General features: G+C 39.6%; 1 protein-coding gene across 1 annotated transcript in view; it reads right to left on the bottom strand.

The window, feature by feature from the left end:
- LOC109270707 (cytochrome b5 type B) overlaps window positions 1–11,529 on the bottom strand; it is a 37,382-nt gene extending 25,853 nt beyond the window's left edge. The window contains exon 1 of the mRNA XM_019455432.2: window positions 11,266–11,529. Within this exon, the coding sequence (XP_019310977.1) occupies window positions 11,266–11,427 (162 nt within the window). The 5' untranslated portion in view covers window positions 11,428–11,529. The remainder of the gene's footprint in view (window positions 1–11,265) is intronic.
- Between the last annotated feature and the right edge of the window lie 9,965 nt (window positions 11,530–21,494).

Here is a 21,494-nt window from a genome sequence, read left to right as displayed (position 1 = left end):
CACTTTACACCTGGCTAGAATGGCTGTAATAGAAAAAAATAGTAAGTGCTGAAGACAATATGGAGAAACTAGAACTTACTGGTTCTACTGCTGATGGAAATGTAAAACGCTGCTGTGGAAAACGGTTTGGAGTTTCCATAAAAAGCACAGAATTGACATATGACTGAGCAATTCCACTCCTGGTATATAACCATATGCACTGAAAATAAGGACTCAGACACTTGTATGTCAATGTTCACTGCAATATTGTTCACAAATAGACAAAAGATGGAAACAGTCCAAGTGTCCACGGATGAATGGTTGAATGGACAAACAAAATGTGGTATATACATATAAGAGAGTATTATTCGGCCTTAAAAGGAAGGAAATTCTGATATATGCTACAACACGGATGAACCTTTAAGACATTATACTAACTGAAACAAGCCAGATACAAAAGGGCAGATGTAGAATTATTCAATTTATATGTGCTGCCTAGAATAGTCAAATTCATAGAGACAGAAAATACAACAGTGATTAACAGGGGCAATGGAGTTATTGTTTAATGGGTAAAGTTTGAGATCAGGCTGATGAAAAAGTTCTGAAAATAAGTAGCGATGATAATCATCTAACAGTGTGAATGTACTTAATGTCACTGAAGTGTACAGTTAAATATGGTTAAAATAATCAGTTTTATGTTATGTAGATTTTACCACAAGAAAAATTTTAAAAACCAACATTATGTTAAGTGGAAAGGATCCAGACACCAAAGGACAAATATTGTATGATTCTATTTATGTAAAGTACCTAGAATTAAGCAATTCCAGAGAGACAAAGCAGATTAAAAGTTATCAGAGGAAGAGTGAAGAGGTGGTAGTTACTGCCTAATGGTTACAGGGTTCTGCTTGGGGTGATGAAAAGTTTTAGAAACCGATATCGGCGTTAGTTGCACAACACTGTGAATGAAATTAATGCCACTGAATCGTACAACGAAAATGGTTAAATGGCAAATGTTATGTGCTATATATTTTGGCACAATAAAAAAATAATAAAGCTAGGTTTACATACCTATAATTAATATCAGCCAAAAATTTACTTTCATCTGAATCACAGCAAAACAAAACAAGTGAAACCAAGAGTTCCAGGGTTAACTTGAATAATCTAGATTGGTGGCCTACACTATTGAAATCTATTGGACAATCATAAGTTTCTCCCTATTTTTATTCAGCGTAGCTAACGTAAGGCAGTACATATTTCCCCTTTTTTCCAGGACCTGCTTTACTTTTGAATCTCATATGAATTTACAAAAAATTATTTTGACTTGGATAGCCTTTGTAGTTTTCACACTAATGGATCTTGTCCCAGCTTTTATTATGTAAGCAATTACACATGGTTACAAATAAAATTTTTTAAATATACTACACAGCAATGAAGATCACAAACTTTCAAAAGGGATGAAACAATGACTGGGATCCATTCATTTCTCTCTCAATCCAGCAATAATCAAGTGAAATACTTCAAAGATACAAAGGAAATTTTGTGAAGTCCTCTGGTGAAGGATTTTAGTCAGTTCATTTGTCTAAAGAATCTTCCTTAAGTTCATTTCCTATGTATTACTGAAAAGAGGACAGAAAATTTATGTTGTAATACACGAAAGAGAGAGAACGAATTACTAACAGAAAATGCACTTCTAGGGCACCTGGGTGGCTCAGTCAGTTAAGTGTCCGACCTTTGGTTTCAGCTCAGGTCATTATCTCGCGTTCTCATGGGTTCAAGCCCTGCGCTGGGCTCTGTGCTGACAGTGCAGAGCCTGGATGGGATTCTCTCACTCTCTCCCTCTCTCTCTGCCCCTCCCCTACTCATGCTGTCTCTGTCTCTGTCTCTCTCTCTCTCTCTCTCAAAGTAAATAAACTTAAAAAAAATTCTTTTTTAATGTTTATTTATTTTTTTGAAAGAGAGAGACAGAGTGCAAGAGGGGGAGGGGCAGAGAGAGAGGGAGACACAGAATCTGAAGCAGGCTCCAGGCTCTGAGTTGTCAGCACAGAGCCCGACGCAGGGCTTGAAACCATGAACCATGAGATCATGACCTGAGCCGAAGTTGGACACTCAACCGACTGAGCCACCCAGGCGCCCCAATAAACTTTTAAAAAATAAAAAAGTAAAGAAAATGCACTTCCGGATTACTAATTCTATGCAAAGGATGGAGGACAGATGGTAGAAAAGAAGAGAACGGGAGTAATGACAGTAATGGAATAAAAATCATGATGGGAAGAAATTACACAAATTCTCTGTGAGTGGAAATCCCTTAATGATGTCATAAAAATGTAACAATAGGGATATGCTAAGGACCACCTGACCAGAAGCATTAAGATTTCAGAAGCTGCAAAATTAGGCCAGGTGATAAGATCAAAATAAGATGTGGAGGCTGAGATTTTGGAGAGGACAATAACCACTTTCTAAACAACAATCTAACAGTGCAGAGAAACAGGATAGACCTGAACGGTGAACAGGGGGAAATGGTGCGGGTCCACAGCATTTGGATTAGAAAGAACCTAGTAAGGCAGAGGTGCCATCCAGGAGAGACTAACTTGATGGTTGCCAGAAAGGGTGTAACCCTGGCAGTCACCACTACCCAGGGTCCAAATTTCAGGTCTGCAGATCCAAACATAACTTATCCATGCTAGAATAAATCTCACTGCTACAGATTCTCAAAATTCCTTAGGTATCTTCATAATATTCATTTATTACGATTGCAATTATTTATTTGATGTCTTTGTTCATCTGTTAGACTATAATCTCCATAAGAAAAAGAACCATGGTGGGGCGCCTGGGTGGCTCAGTCGGTTCAGCATCTGACTTCAGCTCAGGTCATGATCTCACGGTTTGTGAGTTCGAGCCCCATGTCCGTGCATCGGGCTCCGTGCTGACAGCTCAGGGCCTGGAGCCTGCTTCGGACTCTGTGTCTCCCTCTCTCTCTGCTCCTCCCCTGCTCACACTCTGTCTCTCTCTCAAAAATAAATAAAAATTAAAAAAATGTTTTTAATAAAAAAAAAAAGAAAAGGGACCATGGTTGTCTTTTTCATGGCTGTATTCTAGAACATTGGATGCCTGGAACACAGTGAGATCTAGAGAGCCCTCACTCTGTCCTCCTTCCCTCCCATTTCCCCTCTCCCCCTCTTTTCCTCTCGGGCATGTATGCCACACCCATGCCCACAAGCAAACGAATAAATGAAAGTCCATTTGTTCATCCAGGGCATCTCACCTGGACAGTGTTAGAGATTAAATTCTGCCTCATTTGATTTCTAGCTTTCCCTAGGACTAACCACTTGAAACTATTCACGGAAAGAAAAGTCTTCTTCCTATAGATTTGTTCATTTCGTAAGTTAGAGGACAACCAAATTGTACTTTCTTTTAACCAATTCTGGTAAGAACTGGTATTAGTCAGGCTCTGAAGCTTTCAGGGGTACCCTCAGTACCCTGCTATCAAACCAAGTCTGCATTCTCAGTCTTTAAGGCAAGATTACTCTCTACCTTGTGTGACAATTACCTGTGCACAGATCTCATTCTCCCTTACAAGTCCAAGACATCATTTTTTTTAAGTTTATTTATTTTGAGAGAGAGACACCGAGAGAGAGAGAGAGAGAGAGAGAGAGAGAGAGGAAGAGAGAGAGACAGAGACACAGAGTGAGAGAAAAACCCAAGCAGGCTCCGCCCATCACTGCGAAGCCCGTTGTCATGGGGCTCAAACCCACGAACTATGAGATCATGACCTGAGCCAAAATCAAGAGTCAGACGTTCAACCGACCGACTCAACCAGGTGCCCCCAGGTCCAAGACATCTAATTCACCTTTACATCTTCAGAGCATCTGCCACTTAGCACCCAAAAGATGCTACAAGGAACAAATACATTTTATTATTTTTTTAAATAAGTTTACTATTAATAAAAATAACCTCAATCAACCAACCAATGGTCCTTAACATTCAGCTCTTTATAAGTCTTCATATGCATTACCTGTATTAATTGTCCTAATTCTGTGGAGTAGGTACTGTTATCTCTATTTTACAGATGGGAAAGGGCCTTTGCAGAGCTATTTGCCCACAGTTACACAACTATTAGGTAAAGCACAAAACTGAACCAAACACTTGGCCCCCAAAGCCAGCATCCAGACATTACAATTATATTTCATACACACAAAGAACAAAATTTCCTTTAAAAAAACAAAAAACAAAAAAACACTGTTATGAAAATGAAAAGGCAAAATACAGATGGGGAGAAAAAAGTCATGATACGTATAAGGTTAACCCTTACACGATGTGGGGGTTGGGGTGCTGTCAAACCCATCCCCCACACAGCTGAAAATCTGTATATAATTTTGGACTCTCCAAATACTTAACTACTAATAGCCTACTGTTCACCAGAAGCTTTACCAATAAGATAGTCAATTAACACATAATCTGTATGTTATATGTATTATACACTGTGTTCTTACAATAACACAAACTAGAGAAAAGAAAGTGTATTAAGAAGATCATGGGGTGCCTGGCTGGCTCACTCAGTAGAGCTTGTGACTCTTGATCTCAGGGTCATGAGTTCAAGACCCACACTGGGCATGCAGCCTACTTCAAAAAAAAAAAAAAAAAGATCATAAGAGAAATTACTATATAAAAAAAAAAAAAACAACCATGTGTAAATGGACCCATGCAATTCAAATCCGTTATTCAAAGGTCAACTGTATCTGAAAGGACTTGCATCCAGAATGTATGAAGAATGTTTTTAAGTCAATAAGAAAACAATCCAATTATAAATAGGCAAGATTGAACAGACACCTTACAAAAACCCATACAAATGGCCAATCACACCCTGATGACACTCAACATCATTAGTCATCAAGGAAATGTAAGTTAAAACCACAAATTCTATACTAGCACACACCCATTAGAATGGTTAAAGTAAAATGACAAATACCATGTGTCAATGAGGGTGTGGAGAAACTGGAAAATTCATACATTGCTGGTGGGAATATAAAGTGATATAGACAGTTTGAGAAAAGGCCTGACGTTGCTTAAAAAGTTAAAAAAAAAAAAAAAAAGTATGACCCAGCAATCTCACTTTTTATTTAACCAAGAGGAAAGAAAATACGTGTCCACACAAAGCCTGGTACATGAACTCTCACAGCAGTTTTATTCACAATAGCCAAAAAATGGAAACAACCCAAATTTCAATCAACAGGTGAACAGATAAATTTCAGTACAATCATACAATGAAATGAACACATAAAATTAAAATAAGATAAAAAGCAATAAATAGGAACTGCTGATACAGAAGAAAAACACAGATATGTGAAGCTAAAGACACTAGACACAAAAAAGTGATACCGCTGTTCTAGAATGTTAGAAATCAAATCAATGGTTGTACAAGAACAGAGTGACAGATACATTCTATATACTGTGATGGTGATTTCACAGGTGAGACATTTGTCAAAACTCACTGAACTCTACATATAAAATCTGTACATTTTTTATAATGGTTATTCATTCTTGAGAGAGAGGGAGAGAGGGAGAGAGGGAGAGAGCGGGAGAGAGAGAGAGGATGAGCAGGGAGGGGCAGAGGGAGAGAAGGACACAGAATCCAAAACAGGCTCCAAGCTCTGAGCTGTCAGCACAGAGCCCGACGCAGGGCTTGAACTCACAAGCCGTGAGATCATGACCTGAACCAAAGTTGGATGTTTAAACGACTGAGCCACCCAGAAGCCCCTATATTCTGTAATTTTATTCTATGTACATTCGATCTCCTTCCCTTAGGAGAGGGGAAAAAAAAAACCTAGAAAAATATTAATAACCCAAATGTTTATCAATAGGAGACTGCTTAAACAAATTCTAGTCCATACAACAAATTCTATAAATAGGGAAGTATTCCAGGAAGGGATATGTAAAGATTCTGAAGATTTACACTTAAGTGAGAAAGGCAAAGCACAGATCAATGAGGATGTTATGTTAGCTTTGGGGTAAAAAGAGTGGGAGTGACCACATTTACTTTTGCTTGTATATGCAAAACAAAACTCTGGAAGGATACTCAAACAACGGTAGTTAAATTTAAGAGGCAGTAGAACTGGGCAGATGGAAAGAAGGCTTTTTTCACAGTGTACCTGTATACCCTATTTAAAAAAAAAATTACCTGGGCACCAGAAAAAGGTACCTGCTCTAAACTTCATCACATTCCCAATCATTCCAAATTAGATCTAAAATGTGAAAGAAGGTAGCATAAAACAGACCTAATTCCATACTCAGCAGCCTGGGGCAAATCCTAATGTAATAGGCCTACACAGATCAGGGGTGCCCCGGGTGGCTCATTCGGTTGAGCGTCTGACTTCAGTTCGGGTCATGATCTCAAGGTTCGTGGGTTTGAGCTCTGTGTTGGGCTCTGTGCTGACAGCTCAGAGCCTGGAGCCTCCTTCAGATTCTGTGTCTCCTCTCTCTGCCCCTCCCCAACTCACTCTGTCTCTCAAAAATAAATAAATGTAAAAAAACCACACACACAAAAAAACCCAGATCAATTAATAGATACTATAATTTCGTTAAAGAATACTATGATTGGGGCATCCAGCTGGCTCCGTTGGAGCATGCGTCTCAAACTATAATTCTATTTCCCTATTTATTTGTACATATTTGTATATATTGGTATATGCACAGAAGATGTAGAACAATTCAAACAAATTCTTGGAATTGAAAGTTTTACTTTCTTCCATTCTGTGTTGCTTTTCCCTCCAACCTTTTCTTGACTTCTTGGCCAAAATAATCTACTTGAAAAATAAAGTGCTTTCTTGTTGGGATGAGCACTGGGTGTTGTATATAAGCCAGTTTGACAATAAATTATAGTAAAAGAAAAAGAAAAAGAAAGTGCTTTAATGTCACCCCCATCTTAAAAGGCTTCAGTGGTTTTCCAATACATTTAGGATCAAATTCTACCTACCCTGCCTGGCCCGGCTCCCACCCACCTCTCTGGCCGTTCTTGCCCTTCATTCACTACCCCAATGGCCACAGCTGCTTTCGGTCCCCCTGACGGACCAAACTCTCACTTGCCTCTGCAAATACTGTGGGAATGCTCTTTTCTCTAGTCTTCCCAACTAGTTCCTTCTCCTCAGCTCAGTTACCTCACAGAAGTTACCTCACAGAAGCTTTCCAGAAAGCTCTTATTAAAGTACATCTCCCCACCACCCCCAATTTTCTTTCTCAACTCCTATTTGGTTTCCTTCAAAGAAAACACCATCATTGAACCTTTGTCTCCTTTGGTTTTGTCTCCCGTGGAAGAGGAGCTTCAAGAGGACAGAACCATGTTTACTTTTATATGCCACCAGGACCTAGTACCACAGCACCTGACAGTCAGCACCTACACTGTGGAACGAGTAAAATGCTATCCCATCTGTAGGCAAGTCCTAAGGTAGTATTCCCACTCATGACCACGGTCACTAAAAAATACATACAAAACCTCAAAATATCACAATGTGTTATTTTAAGTTATTCTTTTCAGTAATGGTTATTTATACATAAGACAATGGCGCCCAAACTTTTCTTACCTGTGATACACGGCACGAAAATTAGAATACTGACTGAAACCAAGGCTCACAAAATCATACCGACCCTTGCGAAGGGAGTTGTACTTTGTTATTTTCTAGCCCAAGTCATAAGACAGTATAACCATTTTTCTGTGACTTTTCTATACTACTAAACAGCGCAAAGACAAAGATGTGTACTACTGCAAGGTTCTGGGTTTTCATTAATGATTTCAGTAAGTCAAACCCATACCACTAATTCAAAAATGCAAAATTAATGTTAGGGGACGGATAATTCAATTACATTACCAATTCTAAATCATCACATTCAAACTCCAGAATAACATTATAAACATATTCATTTAAAAAAAAAAAAAGCAACCTACAGACACAGGATATTCAGATTAGGGACCTCTTTCTAAGGAGAAGCCCCTAAGTATTTCAATTATAAGAAGGATGAGAGCCGATACAGGTCCTCCCACCTCATCTAACAGCAATCCTATTCTTCCAGACCTGCAGGCCAAAAACTTTGGTGCCATCTTTGACTTCTCTCACTCCTCAAATCCACTGCATCATCAAATCCTATTGGCTCTACCATCAAAATACATCCCGAATCTGATACTTCTCACCATCCCCCATTGCCACCAGCCTGGTGCAAGCTACCACCCCTCGCCCAAATTACTACAATAGCCTCCTTCCTAACTGGACTCCTCAATGTGGCTTTTGCCCTCCTTCAGTCTCTTCTAAACATTGCAGAGGGATACTGTTAAACCATGAAGTCACATCATGTCACTCCTCTGCTCCAGTTTGAGTTCCTCTCCTAAAAGTCAAAATCTTTCATGAAGCCTACAGAGCTGTGCTTGATCTGCCCTCACCTGATCATACAGACCTCACCTACTACTCTCCAGCCACTACAGCCTCCCTCACTTGTCCTCCCAACACTAGACATACTCCCACCTCAAGGCCTTTGAACTTGCTCCCTCTGCCACTCCCACTCTTCCTGCAGATATCCACATGGCTAGCTCCCTTAAACTTCCTTCTGGCCTTTACTCTAGTCACTCTCTTAATAAAACCAACTCTGGCCATCATACCTAAAATTTCAACCCCTCACCCTCACACCTTCATTCCATATACATCCACAGTCCTCTTCTCTGCTTTATTTTTCTTCTTAGAACCTACCACTACCTAACACAGCACACATTGTATTTACTCTGCTTATTGTCCACTCCCCATCGACTAATCTGCATGAGGGCATAAATAGGCATATCCACTGCTGTCTCCTCAGCACCTACAACAGTATCTGGCACATAACAGACACCTGATAAATATTTGAATGAGAAAATAAATGAATGAACAGGCTTGGAATGAGCAAGATAATAGGAACAGAGAAGACAGATCAGGTAAGTAAGAAGAGTTAATTGCAGGTAAAGATCTGTGGCTCAAACTTCACCTGTGATGTTTCTGGCTCCATCAACATGTGGGAACCCGGTCAGCAGCCACTACTCAAGGTTGAACTAATGTTCAATCTTGAACTAACATCCACTACAAGCACTGAATGTTTCTTCAAGTTCATTATGTATTCTAAGTCAATCAAGAAGAAATTTGGGAGAGGAGCACTTGGCTGGCTCAGTCAGAGGAGCACATGACTCTTGGTCTTGGGGTGGTGCATTTGAGCCCCATGCTGGGTGTGGAGATTACATACATAATACATAAATGACAATTTGGGGGAAATGAAACCACAAATGAAAAACATCACCTACCGTTATGAATTATGCTTTAACACGCTACCACCCACAACTGAAACTTACAATGAGGCATATGCCTAAGGACCTAAGGCCAGAATTTTGAAGTAATGCTATGTAGACAAGAGAAATCAAGGGATCTATCTAAACCAGATTCTGCCACTAATCAAATGTATGACTAAAATCTCTGTGAACCTGTTTCCCACCCTGTTAACATAAGGATCACTACATCCAACTCACTCTCAACTAGTCATCCAAGGATGAAGTAATGGGAAAGTACTTTTAAAGTACTATTTTAAAAGCATAAAAGGCCATACCCCATACAAATACAAGTTACTAAATTCTAAGATGTTAACTTACTGGCCATTAAGAAGATTTATTAAAAACAACGTCCTTTTGGGAAACTTCACATTTCAAAACTTTTTACAGATTTATAAATCAGGATCTAGGGGCATCTGGGTGGCTCAGATAAGCAACTGACTGTGGCTCATGTCATGCTCTCACAGTTTGTGGGTTCGAGCCCCACAGCAGGCTCTGTACTGTCAGCTCAGAGCCTGGAGTCTGCTTTGGATTCTGTGTCCCCCCCCCCCCCTCCCGCCCCTCCCTTGCTTGCACTGTCTCTCTCCCACTCTCTCAAATATAAATAAACATTAAAAAAAAAAAAAAATTAAATAGGGGCACCTGGGTGGCTCAGTCGGTTAAGCGGCCAACTTCAGCTCAGGTCATGATCTCGCGGTCCGGGAGTTCAAGCCCTGCATCGGGCACTGTGCTGACAGCTCAGAGCCTGGAGCCTGTTTTGGATTCTGTGTCTCCCTCTCTCTGACCCTCCCCCGTTCATGCTCTGTCTCTCTCTGTCTCAAAAATAAATAAACGTTAAAAAAAAAAAAATTAAATAATCAGGATGTAGTGATTTCTCCCCTAGGCTCCAAATTAAGAAAATATATATTTTACTAGCATATTTGCTTCACAAAACAACTAACAGAAATGAAGTTTTTCTCAGTTACAACAAGGTTATACTGCACAAGAATTTCCAAAGAATTAACCTCAAGATTATTAATCTATTACTCAACATGATACACATCAAAAAAATGTATATGTTAATATGTATATATATAAATACCTCAAAGTGTCAAGGATTGGGGTGGGAGCAATGACTGCCAAGGAGCAAGAGAGAACTTTTTAGGATGATGGAAATGCTCTGTCTTAATTGGGATTTTGATCACATGGGTGAATGCATTTGTCAAAACTCATCAAACTGTACATTTTAAATGGGCACATATTGTATGTCAATTACACCTCAATAAAGTTAGTTTAGACACATTAAAAGTCTATCCTATTCCCTTAAACTAAAAAAAAAAAAAAAAAAAAAAAAAAAAAAAAAAAAAAATCACTCAGTTGCACCATGGTCTCAAGAACTTGCATAATGAGATCTATTGCAACAGGTTTGAAGATTTAACAAAGAGGATGTCAATGGCCAAAAAAGTCAACTCATGACCTTCCGGCCTCAGGGTTAACTCAAATTAGAAAAAAATAAAAGCAGCATAATCAGGGGGTAAAAATGTCAGCTTCTTATAAAAACCAAAAATGCTATTAGTTAGAAAGACACAGTGGAAATAGCACAGGTTTGGAGCCTTTCAAGCCTAGGTTAGAATGGTTATAGGCTGTTAAGCGTGTGACCTTGAGAGCCCTCAGTCTGGAGGCTCAGTTTCCCTTTCTGTAAAATGGGAATAATGATGGCTTAACAGTTTGTCCTAGGGCATAGTTAAGTGCTCAGTGTATGATATGCAATTCATGATACTAATGAAGACCGGAATTTAGCGCTGGCATGCAGATCTAAGACCCCTCGGTTTTCGTCTAGGGGAATCGTGGCCACTTATCGCCCTCCGCCAGGCTTCATTTCCCTCCATACATATCCACCCTGCTGCTTCTCTAGTCCAGACCGCCCCTCTCCCGTGCAGTTCCCAGGGCCTGCGCCCCACCTCCCGGGCCCCCACCTCGTTAAGGAAACGGGTGATATCGTAGACTCGCCCATGGATCACCAGCCATATCTCCTTCATGGAGTTGTGCTTCGCCACCTCCTCCAATCGATAATAGGTGACGGAGGTCTCGACCCCTTGCCCTCTCCCATCGTTGCCGCTTGCTTCCACAGTCGCCATTGGGCCTGAGACACCTCTTCTCCACCACTAACCCGGTTTCCAAAGCTAACTTCCTCGAGGCTGGCCCTGAGCTCAGCTCTCCCCGGCTTCCGTAACCAGGGCCGTCGGTGGGCTCCTGGCAACAGCCAATCATGCTCCCGGATAGTTCCTGGTTCGTTTTCTTTTCACCAATGAAACAACGGATTCAGTTTTAAGTTCCACCCACCCCTCGCCCGATCCTTGGAGCGTAGGCCTGGTTCGAGGTCCGACTAACCAATCAGAATCGCCCATCCCTCCAATCTCACCAATCACATGCAGAGATTTTGCAAAGACGCCTAACGGAGACGGATAGACAGGTGTTAAGCAAGAGAGGTTTCACCTTCACTCCGCGTTGCCGCCTGCACAGTGTGGGAAGAGGAGGCAAAGTCTCCATTTTCCTGTTTCCTTCCCCTTCCCTTCCTTTCGCCGTGGACCTCTTGAGTCACACGAAGCTTGTTTTCCCCCACCTCTTGCGCGGCCTGTATTTCAGGGCGGGTCTACATCTTTGTTTGCAGTCTTCAGACTGATCTGTTGTTGCCCGTCTAAGTCTCATGTTCCTAACCAATAAAATGAGCAAGATAACCTCATCCCTGCAGAGAAGTTTGGCCGATTAAGTGAGGGAGTGTATCTCTACAGCGCTTGGCACAGTAATCATAACATAAATAACAGCAGTGCTAGAAAAAAGGGGGGGGGGGGAGGCATAATTGGCCTAAGGCCATGGACAGGTAGGGTATGGCGTATCCCAAGTTTCTGACAGTACTGAGAATCTGACTTTGTTATACATCAATTATATCTTAAAGTTGGGAAAGGAGATCTGATTTTTTTTTTTTAAACGTTTGTTTATTTTTGAGAGAGAGAAAAAGAGAAGGAACAAGCGGAGGAGGGGAAGAGAGACAGAGGAAGACGCAGAATCCAAAGCAGGCTCAGCGCTGTCAGGGCAAACCCTGGCATGGGGCTCGAACCCATGAACCGTGGGATCACCAGAACTGAAGTCGGAAGCTTTACCGACTGAGCCACCCAGGCGCCCAGGAGATCTGAATTTTAAACAAATTATTTGGTGATCAGAACATAGCTATGCTATTTTCGTTCCCATGTGTTATAAAACAAAATTCACCTCAACTGTTCCCAGCTAGATGTCCCAGCATTTTGGAGTTCCAGCCTGGTTGATGTGCATTATCCTAAACTACTCTTTTTTAGCTGCCATCACAACTGACATGTAATGTCATTTTCATCATGTCACTCTCCCAGACTCTCCACAATCCATCCCAACCTCTTTTACTAATATTTTCCACCATTCCTTTTATAAGACTTGTGTGCCAGCCACTGACTCCTAAATCTGCTGGTAAGAAAACCATTTCTGTGATCAGATCAGATCCACCCACCTTCTTCCTTCCAAAGCCTACTCACTTTGAATTCCTGGGATTCTTTTTCACAAATTCTCCTGCCATTCCAAGCTCCAGTGGTCCCATCTCCTTACAGTACCTCAACATATTACTATTTCAGGAATCCCCTGTATCTGTAAATCTTAACTTCCCATAGTTACCTCCCAGATGAGACTGAATCATGAGAGAAATCCCATATGACTCAGGCTATTCCACAAACTACATTCTAATATTTACCTTCATTTCAGAGATATTTACTGAACATTTACTGTGCCACAAGTACTGTGATAGGCTCTGTGACAGTAAGATAACATAAGAAACAAGACTTTCGAAAGAAACAAAAATATTTACATCTACATAAATTTATCATGGCAAGAGGAATTAGGATCACAATTTAGCTCATGACCTGAGCTAAAATCAAGAGTTGGACAGTTAATCAACGGAGCCACCCAGTTGCCACAAAGTGTTTTTTAAATTAATATTTAAATTTCCATTTTAGAATTTCAAACAGGTACATTGAAAGAATAATAAAATGAACTCCCACGTACTTTTAACTTAGATCTACTAATTGTTAATATTTTTCCATATGTGATTTCTTCCATATCAAATAATGTTAATAATGTTGTTATTAATAATGTTAGACCAAAAATAAATAAATAAATAATGTTAGACCATTTCAGAACAAGTTGCAGATGCTATGACCCTTTACCTTCAAATAATTATGTATCTCCTAAGAATAAGAATGTACTGTTACGTAACCCTAGTATGATTTTCAAATTCAGGGAACTAATATTCATACAAATCCTGGATCATGTATTGTATTTACTTATGTCTCCTTAGTGTCCTTGAATCAGGTACATTTCTTCAGTCTTTTACTTTGAAAACCTTGACTTTAAATTTTAAAAATTATTTTAGAGAGCGAGAGCAGGGGAAGGGGCAGAGGGAGAGAGCAAGAATCTTAAGCAGACACCATGCTCAGTGCAGAGCCCAATGTTGGGCTCAATCCCACAACCCTGGGATCATGACCTGGGCCAAAACCCAAGAGTCAGATGCTCAATCAACTGAGCCACCCAGGCACCCCAAGACACTGACATTTTTTGCAAGTATGACCTGAGATTGAATTGGATTCAGAAAAATATTGTGGCCTAAATGTATTGATTATAAGTTCATATTCAAAATTACCATGTGTTAGCCAGAAAGTCCAGCTGGGAAGCCCTGCCCCTGCCACTCACAAACTTAGTAATATTAGGCAGCTTTCTTGATCTCTTTTTTTCCCAAGTGAATACCCAACTGTTCCAACACCATTTGGTGAAAACATAATTCCCCAATGAATTGTTTTCCTGTCTTTCTTGAAAGTGCCTTGTCCATATAAGTGTGGGTCTTTTACTGAACTTTCTAGTCCGTTCCAGTGATTTGTCTGTCCTAATGCCAATTCCACACTGTCTTGATTACTATAGTTTTGTAGTAAGACTTGTAAATCCTTCAGTTTTGCTCTTATTTTTCAAAATTGTTTCTGCTATTTTAAATCTTATGTATTTCCATATAAATTTTAAAATCAGTTTGTTGAACCAAGTAAAAAGTTAATGTCACCAGTGATAAATCATGTTGATAGCATGGTATGTGATGAGGAGACCACTTTATCACTATGACATTCTTCCCAAAAACCCACAACCGCAGTGTAAGCATGAGAAAAACATTAGGCAAGCCCAAATTGAGGGGCATTCAACAAAATACCTGACCAGTATCCTCAAAACTGTCAAGCTTATTAAAAACATAATAAAACAAGGAAACACTTAGAAATTGTCATACACCTAAGTAGACTAAGGATATGTGACAACTAAATGCAATGTAATATCCTGGGTTGAATCGTAGAACAAAAAAAAGAACATTAGGGAAAAAAACAGTGGAATCCAGGTAAAGTAACTAATGTGCCAGTGTTGATTTCTTAGTTTTTACAGATGTACGATAGTAAATGTAAGATGTTAATATTATGGGAAGCTGTCTGAGGGGTATACAAGTACACTCTGTACTATTTTTGCAATTTTCTTGTAAATCTAAAATTATTTTTAAATCAGCCTGTTAATTCTATAAATCAGCTTATAGACGAACATATAGAGATAAACATATTAACAGCCTTGACTCTCCCAATCCACAAACGTGGTATACTGCTTCATTATTTGAATCTTATTTTAATTTGTAGTTGTTGGCATAAAGGTCTTTTGCATCTTTTGTTAAATTTATTCCTAAATGTTTTACAAATGGGAGTTATTTCAGTTTTCAATTGTTTGCAGCTATAACAGAGAAATATAATTGATTTTGTACATTGACTTAGTATCCTGTGATCTTGCTAAATTCACTTAGAGTTCTAGTGGTTGTTTTGTATATTTCTTAGAATAACTTATGTAGCAATCATGTTATCTGCTAATGAGACAATTTTACTTCCTCCTTTCTAATCTGTGTATTTTTTTTCTTGCCTTATTTCACTGGCTGTGACTTCTAGTACAACATTAAATAAAAACGGTGAAATTAGCATCCTTGCCTTGTTCCCAAATGTAGGAGGAAAGCATTCAACTCTTCCATGAATAAATATGATATTGTCTATAGGTTTTTCAGTTGATGTCCTTCATCAGAAACAAGGCAGAATTCCCCTAGATTCCTAGTTTCCTATTTTTTTTTTATCATAAAAGGATATTGAATCCTGTCAAATATATATATTTTGCATCTTTTGGGATGATCATATGATTTTTCCTCCTTTGTTGTGTTAATATGGTGAATTACTTTGAATGGTTTTCAAAAACTTAACCATCTTTGGGGCACCTAGGTGGCTCAGTTGGTTAAGCATTCGACTTCGGCTCAGCTCATGATCTCACGGTTCATGAGTTGGAGCCCCACGTCAGGCTCTGTGCTGACAGCTCAGAGCCTGGAGCCACCTTCAGATTCTGTGTCTCCCTCTCTCTTTGCCCCTCCCCTGCTCACTCTCTGCCTCTCTCTCTCTGTCTTTCAAAAATAAATAAGCATTTAAAAAAATGTTAAAAAACCATCTTTACATTCTTGGGATGAACTCCACTTGGTTATGATGTTAGCCTTTTCTATATATTGCCGGATTTAATTCACTAGTATTTTTTAAAGATCTTTGCATCTGGAGTGCCTGGGTGGCTCAGTCAGTTAAGTGTCCGACTCTTGATTTTGGCTAAGGTCATGGTCTCACAGTCGTGGGATTCAGCCCCATGTTGGGCTTCGCGGGCACTGAGTGTGGAGCCTGCTTGGGATTTTCTCTCTCTCTCTCAAAATAAATAAACATTAAAAAAAAATCTTTCCCTCTATATTCATGAGGAATATTGGCTGTAATTTTCTATTCTTGAATGCCCTTGATAGTTTTCTCCAAACTTTTTGATACTTACTGAGTTACTACAGCTAAGTACTGTGTCAACATGAGTATTAAACAAAGACTCAACACAGTGCCTGCCACAGAGAGTCCTCAGTAAATGCTGGCTATTTTGGTGTTATTGTTTCTAGATGCTATAAATAAGACCCACCTTCTAAAGAAACTTACTAAGAGAAAGGTGGCACATATAAAACATTTTTATTTATTATTATCGGGGTTCCTGGGTGGCTCAGTTGGTTAAGCATCCGACTTCGGCTCAGGTCATGATCTCACTACTCATGAGTTGGAGTCCCGCATCAGCTCTGTACTGACACCTCAAAGCCTGAAGCCTGCTTCAGATTCTGTCTCCGTCTCTCTGCCCCTTCTCTGCTTGTGCTCTGTCTCAAATATAAAATAAAACATTTAAAAAATATTTTTATTATTACTATTATTATTATTATTATTTTAAGTAGGCCTCATGCCCAGAGTGGAGCCCAACGCAGGGCTTGAATTCACAACTCTGAGATCAAGGCCTGAGCTGGGATCAAGAGGTGAATGCTTAACTAACTGAGCCATCCAGGCACCCCACCACATAAAACATTTTTAGCATTAACATTTTACTTTTGCTGTGTCATGTACTAGAAAATCTTCTCCCTGCTCTTCAGGGGCATGATCCAAAATTTATCACAGACAACAGTAGGATCAGTGTGTGAGTACAGCTCCAGGGAAGTCCTTATTTACCTTGCAAGCTCATTCTACTGTTTTTGTATAAATAGTGGAATTGGAACAGGAAATTCTCAAGGAAAACACTGTGCGTGCTCCATGTGAATAGAGCAAGAAACAAGGATTCTGTCTCATTTTTTGCAGACATCAAATATACCTCCTGTGTTCTCATTCCTTCTTGCAGGGGCTGCAGGGGTCCCCTTTCCTGTTCCAGGCATGGAATACGATGAGGTGGCCCTCAAATTTGTTCTTGCCCTTCTCAATGTATTATGTTCCCCGCCAGAGGGAAGACAAACTCTTAAAGCCATCATAGTCCAACACTCTTCTTCCCTTCCTAGGGTCAAGCCTGGGTCATCCAGTGTCAGGGAAGCTTCAGGAAGTTGATGCAAAGTTAGAAGCCCATATCCTCCAGGGTATGGTTTTGGGGAGGGTTTGCTTGCAAGCATCCTAGAGTTGTTCCAACCCTCAGTTCAGCCAGACCTCCCTGGCCTGTTGGGTGGACCCTCCTGGAGCTAACCCAGGACCATCCTACTCAGTCTTATGCCATTGGGGCCCAACCCCCAACAGCCCAGCCCAGTCTCATTTCTAGAAACGAAAGAAACAATCCCTGTGTAAATAGCCATTAACAGGGATGCTTTTCTACCCTGGGTTGATTTTCCTGGCCTCAGAACACCAACTTTTTTTTTTTTCCTGCTGGTATATGTTAATTTATTCTTAACATGTAATAAATGCATTCACATGTTTCAAAAAGAAAAAAAATGTGTGTATAAATAGATGTGTGTGTCTATTTATAATAATGTGTATATAAATATAAGCAAATTACCCTTCATATGGGATGTATTGATTTACACACCTACCCACAATGTGTGAGGATGTGTGCTTTTATAAAATCTTACCAATAGTGTGTGTGATCAATAGACCAATAAAACAAAACAGAGTCCTAAAATACAATCAATGTATTGTAGGGGCAATGTCCAGCTGGTTCATTTGGTAGACATGTGATTCTTGATCTCAGATTCATGAGTTCAAACCCCATGATGGGACTAGGGATTACTTTAAAAAAAGAATAGAAGATGCGGTAAAGGGGCGCCTGGGTGTCTCAGTCAGTTAAATGTCTGACTTCGGCTCAGGTCATGATCTCACGGTTTATGAGTTCGAGCCCCACATGGGGCTCTATGCTGATAGCTCAGAGCCTGGATCCTGCTTCAGATTCTGTGTCCCCCTCTCTCTCCCCTTCCCCCATTCATGCTCTGTCTCTCTGTCTCTCAAAAATGAATAAACGTTAAAAAAAATTAAAAAAAAAAAAAGAAGACGAGGTAAAAATGTTATCTTAAATCACTGAGGGAAGGGGGGGGCTTTTACAGTGCTGAAACAAAATAATAATTAAATAATGTTTTTCCAGGAATTTTTCCAGAAAAAAATTCTGGAAAATAATAATTTGGCTACATATCCATTTGGCAGGAGAAACTCTAGCCTGATCAAAGATTTAAACATAAGAAATAAAGGAAAAAAAAAAAAAGACTATCGGGGAGCCTGGGTGGCTCAGTGGGTTAAGCGTCCGCCTTCGTCTTACGGTTTGTGATGATCTTACGGTTTGTGAGTTCGAGCCCCATGTCAGGCTCTGTGCTGACAGCTCAGAGCCTGGTGCCTGCTTTGGAGTCTATGTCTCCCTCTCTCTCTGCCCCTCTCTGCCCCTCATTCTGTCTCTCTCTCTCTCTCAAAAATAAATAAACATTAAAAAAAAATGATCATGTTTCCATAAACACAATTTCCTTTAGGATGGTTTTGCCCTAGGAATTCTCCAATTGTCTTTGGTCAATGGTCTTTATCCAGTCTGTTGAGGATGAGTAGCAAGGCACATAAAGTTACTTTGTGATTAGATTAACTGCTAATATATTTTTAAGATCCTCTTTATTAAGATATTATTTATGTGCACTAATATACTTTGTATTAACCATCATCCACATGTATTTAAGTAGAAACTTTCTCATGGGTGAGGCTGGAGAAGTAAACAATGGCTATGGATTAACTGATAATTTTTTTAAGATCTATTTATTTATTTCTGTGAGTAATCTCTACACCCAACATGAGGCCCGAACTCACAATCCCTAGATCAAGAGTCACATGCTATTCCAACTAAGCCAGCCAGGAGCCCCTAAATGGTACATTAAAATATTAAGATAAGGGACAGTAGAAGGGGCAATTTTTTAATTTAATTTTTTAAGTCCCTAATACATTCACATAGTTCAGAACTTAAAAAAAAAAAAGTAAACATCTCAATAAAAAGTCTCCTGCCTGCCTTTTCTCCCCATTTTCCATCCGCCCACCCCAGATGATTATTTAATAATTTTTGTGTGTAACCATCCTGAGTTTCTCCATGAAAATGCTAGTAAATATAAATATTTACACTTAGCTTACTCACTTTTATAGAAAAAGTAGCAAAAAAACATACAGTTCTGTATCTTGGTTTTTTTGTTTGTTTGTTTGTTTGACTTAATGACATCTTAGAAATGTTTACATACTAATACATAGATAGCTTCCTCATTTGGTTTTACAAGCTGGATAGTTTTCCATAGTTAATGTTCATTGTTTGATATGAATGTTTCATAATTTAACTGGTCTCCTACTGATGGAGATTTAGATTTCCAGTCTTTTGAAATTACAAACAATGCTGTAATTAATAACCTAGATCTTACATCATTATATACATGTAGAAGAAGAAATGGGACTTCTAGGTCAAAAGCATACACATTTGTAGGGTTAGCAATTTGCACCAGTTTATATTTTCACTGGCAATGATGTAAATGACTGCTTCCTCACACACCCACAGATAGAGTATGTTATCAAAGTGTTTGAATTTTACCAACCTGACATTTAACTTTAAAAAAAATTTTTTTTAAGTTTATTTATTTATTTTGAGAGAGAGAGAGAGAGAGTAAACATGAGTGGGGAAAGGGCAGAGGGAGAGGGAGAGAGAGAATCCCATACACAGAGCCTGACTTGGGGCTCGATCTCATGAATGGTGGGATCATGACCTAAGCCGAAACCAAGAGTCAAATGCTTAACCAACTGAGCCACCCAGGTGCCCCACAAATCTGGCATTTTAATAAATGATATCGCACTATAGTTTTGATTTGTGTTACTCTTCTTATGTGTGAGGTTGAACATCTATATAGTTAAGATTCAGAAAGGAATTTATCAACTTTCTATCTAGATCAACTCCTGAAAAATAATCCTAATAGCCAAGAATTTCTTTTGAGATGAGGTGTTTTATTTCCTACATGCCAAGCATGAGTCTACCTTAGGGGATATTCCCTCTACCTGGAATGGTCTCCCACTCTGATTTCACATTCAGATTATATCTCTCTAATTTCAAGTTAAATGTCACCCCCTTGGTGAAGCTTATGTGAGCTGCCTCATCATAAGTGGCTATCCATCCTGTTTTCTTTCTCTCCATAGAACTCATGGCTACACATAATATTTTTCTGATTTATATGTTGATTGATCTGTTTGCACACCATGGTTGTCCAGTATTTTGGCACACAGTAGGTGCTTAATAACTATCTGTTGAATAGATAAATGCCCAGCTTCTGGAATGAGGGAGAAGGGGTTAAGTTTCTAAATAGAGTTTTCTGAAACTTGAGTGTGGGAAAGGAATTTGGCCTTGCCACTGGATTAAGAATGCCTACGGGCAGCCCCTAACCCTGGAACTTTATTCTTAAAGCATTTTAACTTCGTGCTAACTTTGAGCCGTGGACGTGAGACCCACCCATGGTTAAGTTCAGGTTAGGTTTGGGACACTGGGATATTTTCTTTCATCCATAATCACTGGATCAAGGCCTATAAATCAAATAGTTAAGACACAAAACACAAACAAGGTCGTAATTTGTTTCTTCCTGCCCTCTGTTTTTCTTGGCATGGAAAAACTCAAGCTTTTCCTGACTGGGGATGGGTAATGACACTGGGGGGTGATTCATTAAAAGTGGCCTGAGTAACTGGCCTTTTATTTCTTCTCATTCTTTCCCTTTATTGTCCCAACTCATGTAAGGAAACACATTGGATAAAATAATTCTCTTGCTGATAAAGAACTTTCCCTTGACTCTTTGTTCATTTGCAGTTATATGTTCCCAGAATCAAAATCTTAGTGCTAGGGAGGCCAAAGTGGCTAAGGGTAGAAGCAGTGTATATTTCTAATAGAGAAGGAAGGCCAAGAATCCTGGCTTTTTTTTTTTTTTTTTTTTTTTCTAGAGAGAAAGAGACAGCATGCTCAGAAGGGACAGAGAGAGAAGGAGAGAGAGAGAATCCCAAGCAGGCTCCATGCTGTCAGCGTGGGGCCCCATGTAGGGCTCAATCTCACAAACCGTGAGAGCATGACCTGAGCTGAAATCAAGAGTAGGATGCTTAACCGACTGAGTCACCCCGGTGCCCCAAGAACCCTGGTTTTGGAAGCCACTGCTTTTACCTCCTCTTCTTAACAAAGCTGCCTATTCTATTAGAAAAAGTGTTCCAGTCCCCAGGGAATCTAGCAGGAGTTAGGGAGTCCCTTATCTCTAAATTGGGTGTCACAGTATCAGTACTTT

Source organism: Panthera pardus, unplaced genomic scaffold (genome assembly GCF_024362965.1).
Source record: "Panthera pardus isolate Hobbes unplaced genomic scaffold, ASM2436296v1 HiC_scaffold_19, whole genome shotgun sequence".
NCBI classification, from domain to species: domain Eukaryota; kingdom Metazoa; phylum Chordata; class Mammalia; order Carnivora; family Felidae; genus Panthera; species Panthera pardus.
The sequence above is the reverse complement of the archived record's forward strand: the minus strand, read 5'-3'. Positions and strand labels throughout refer to the sequence as shown.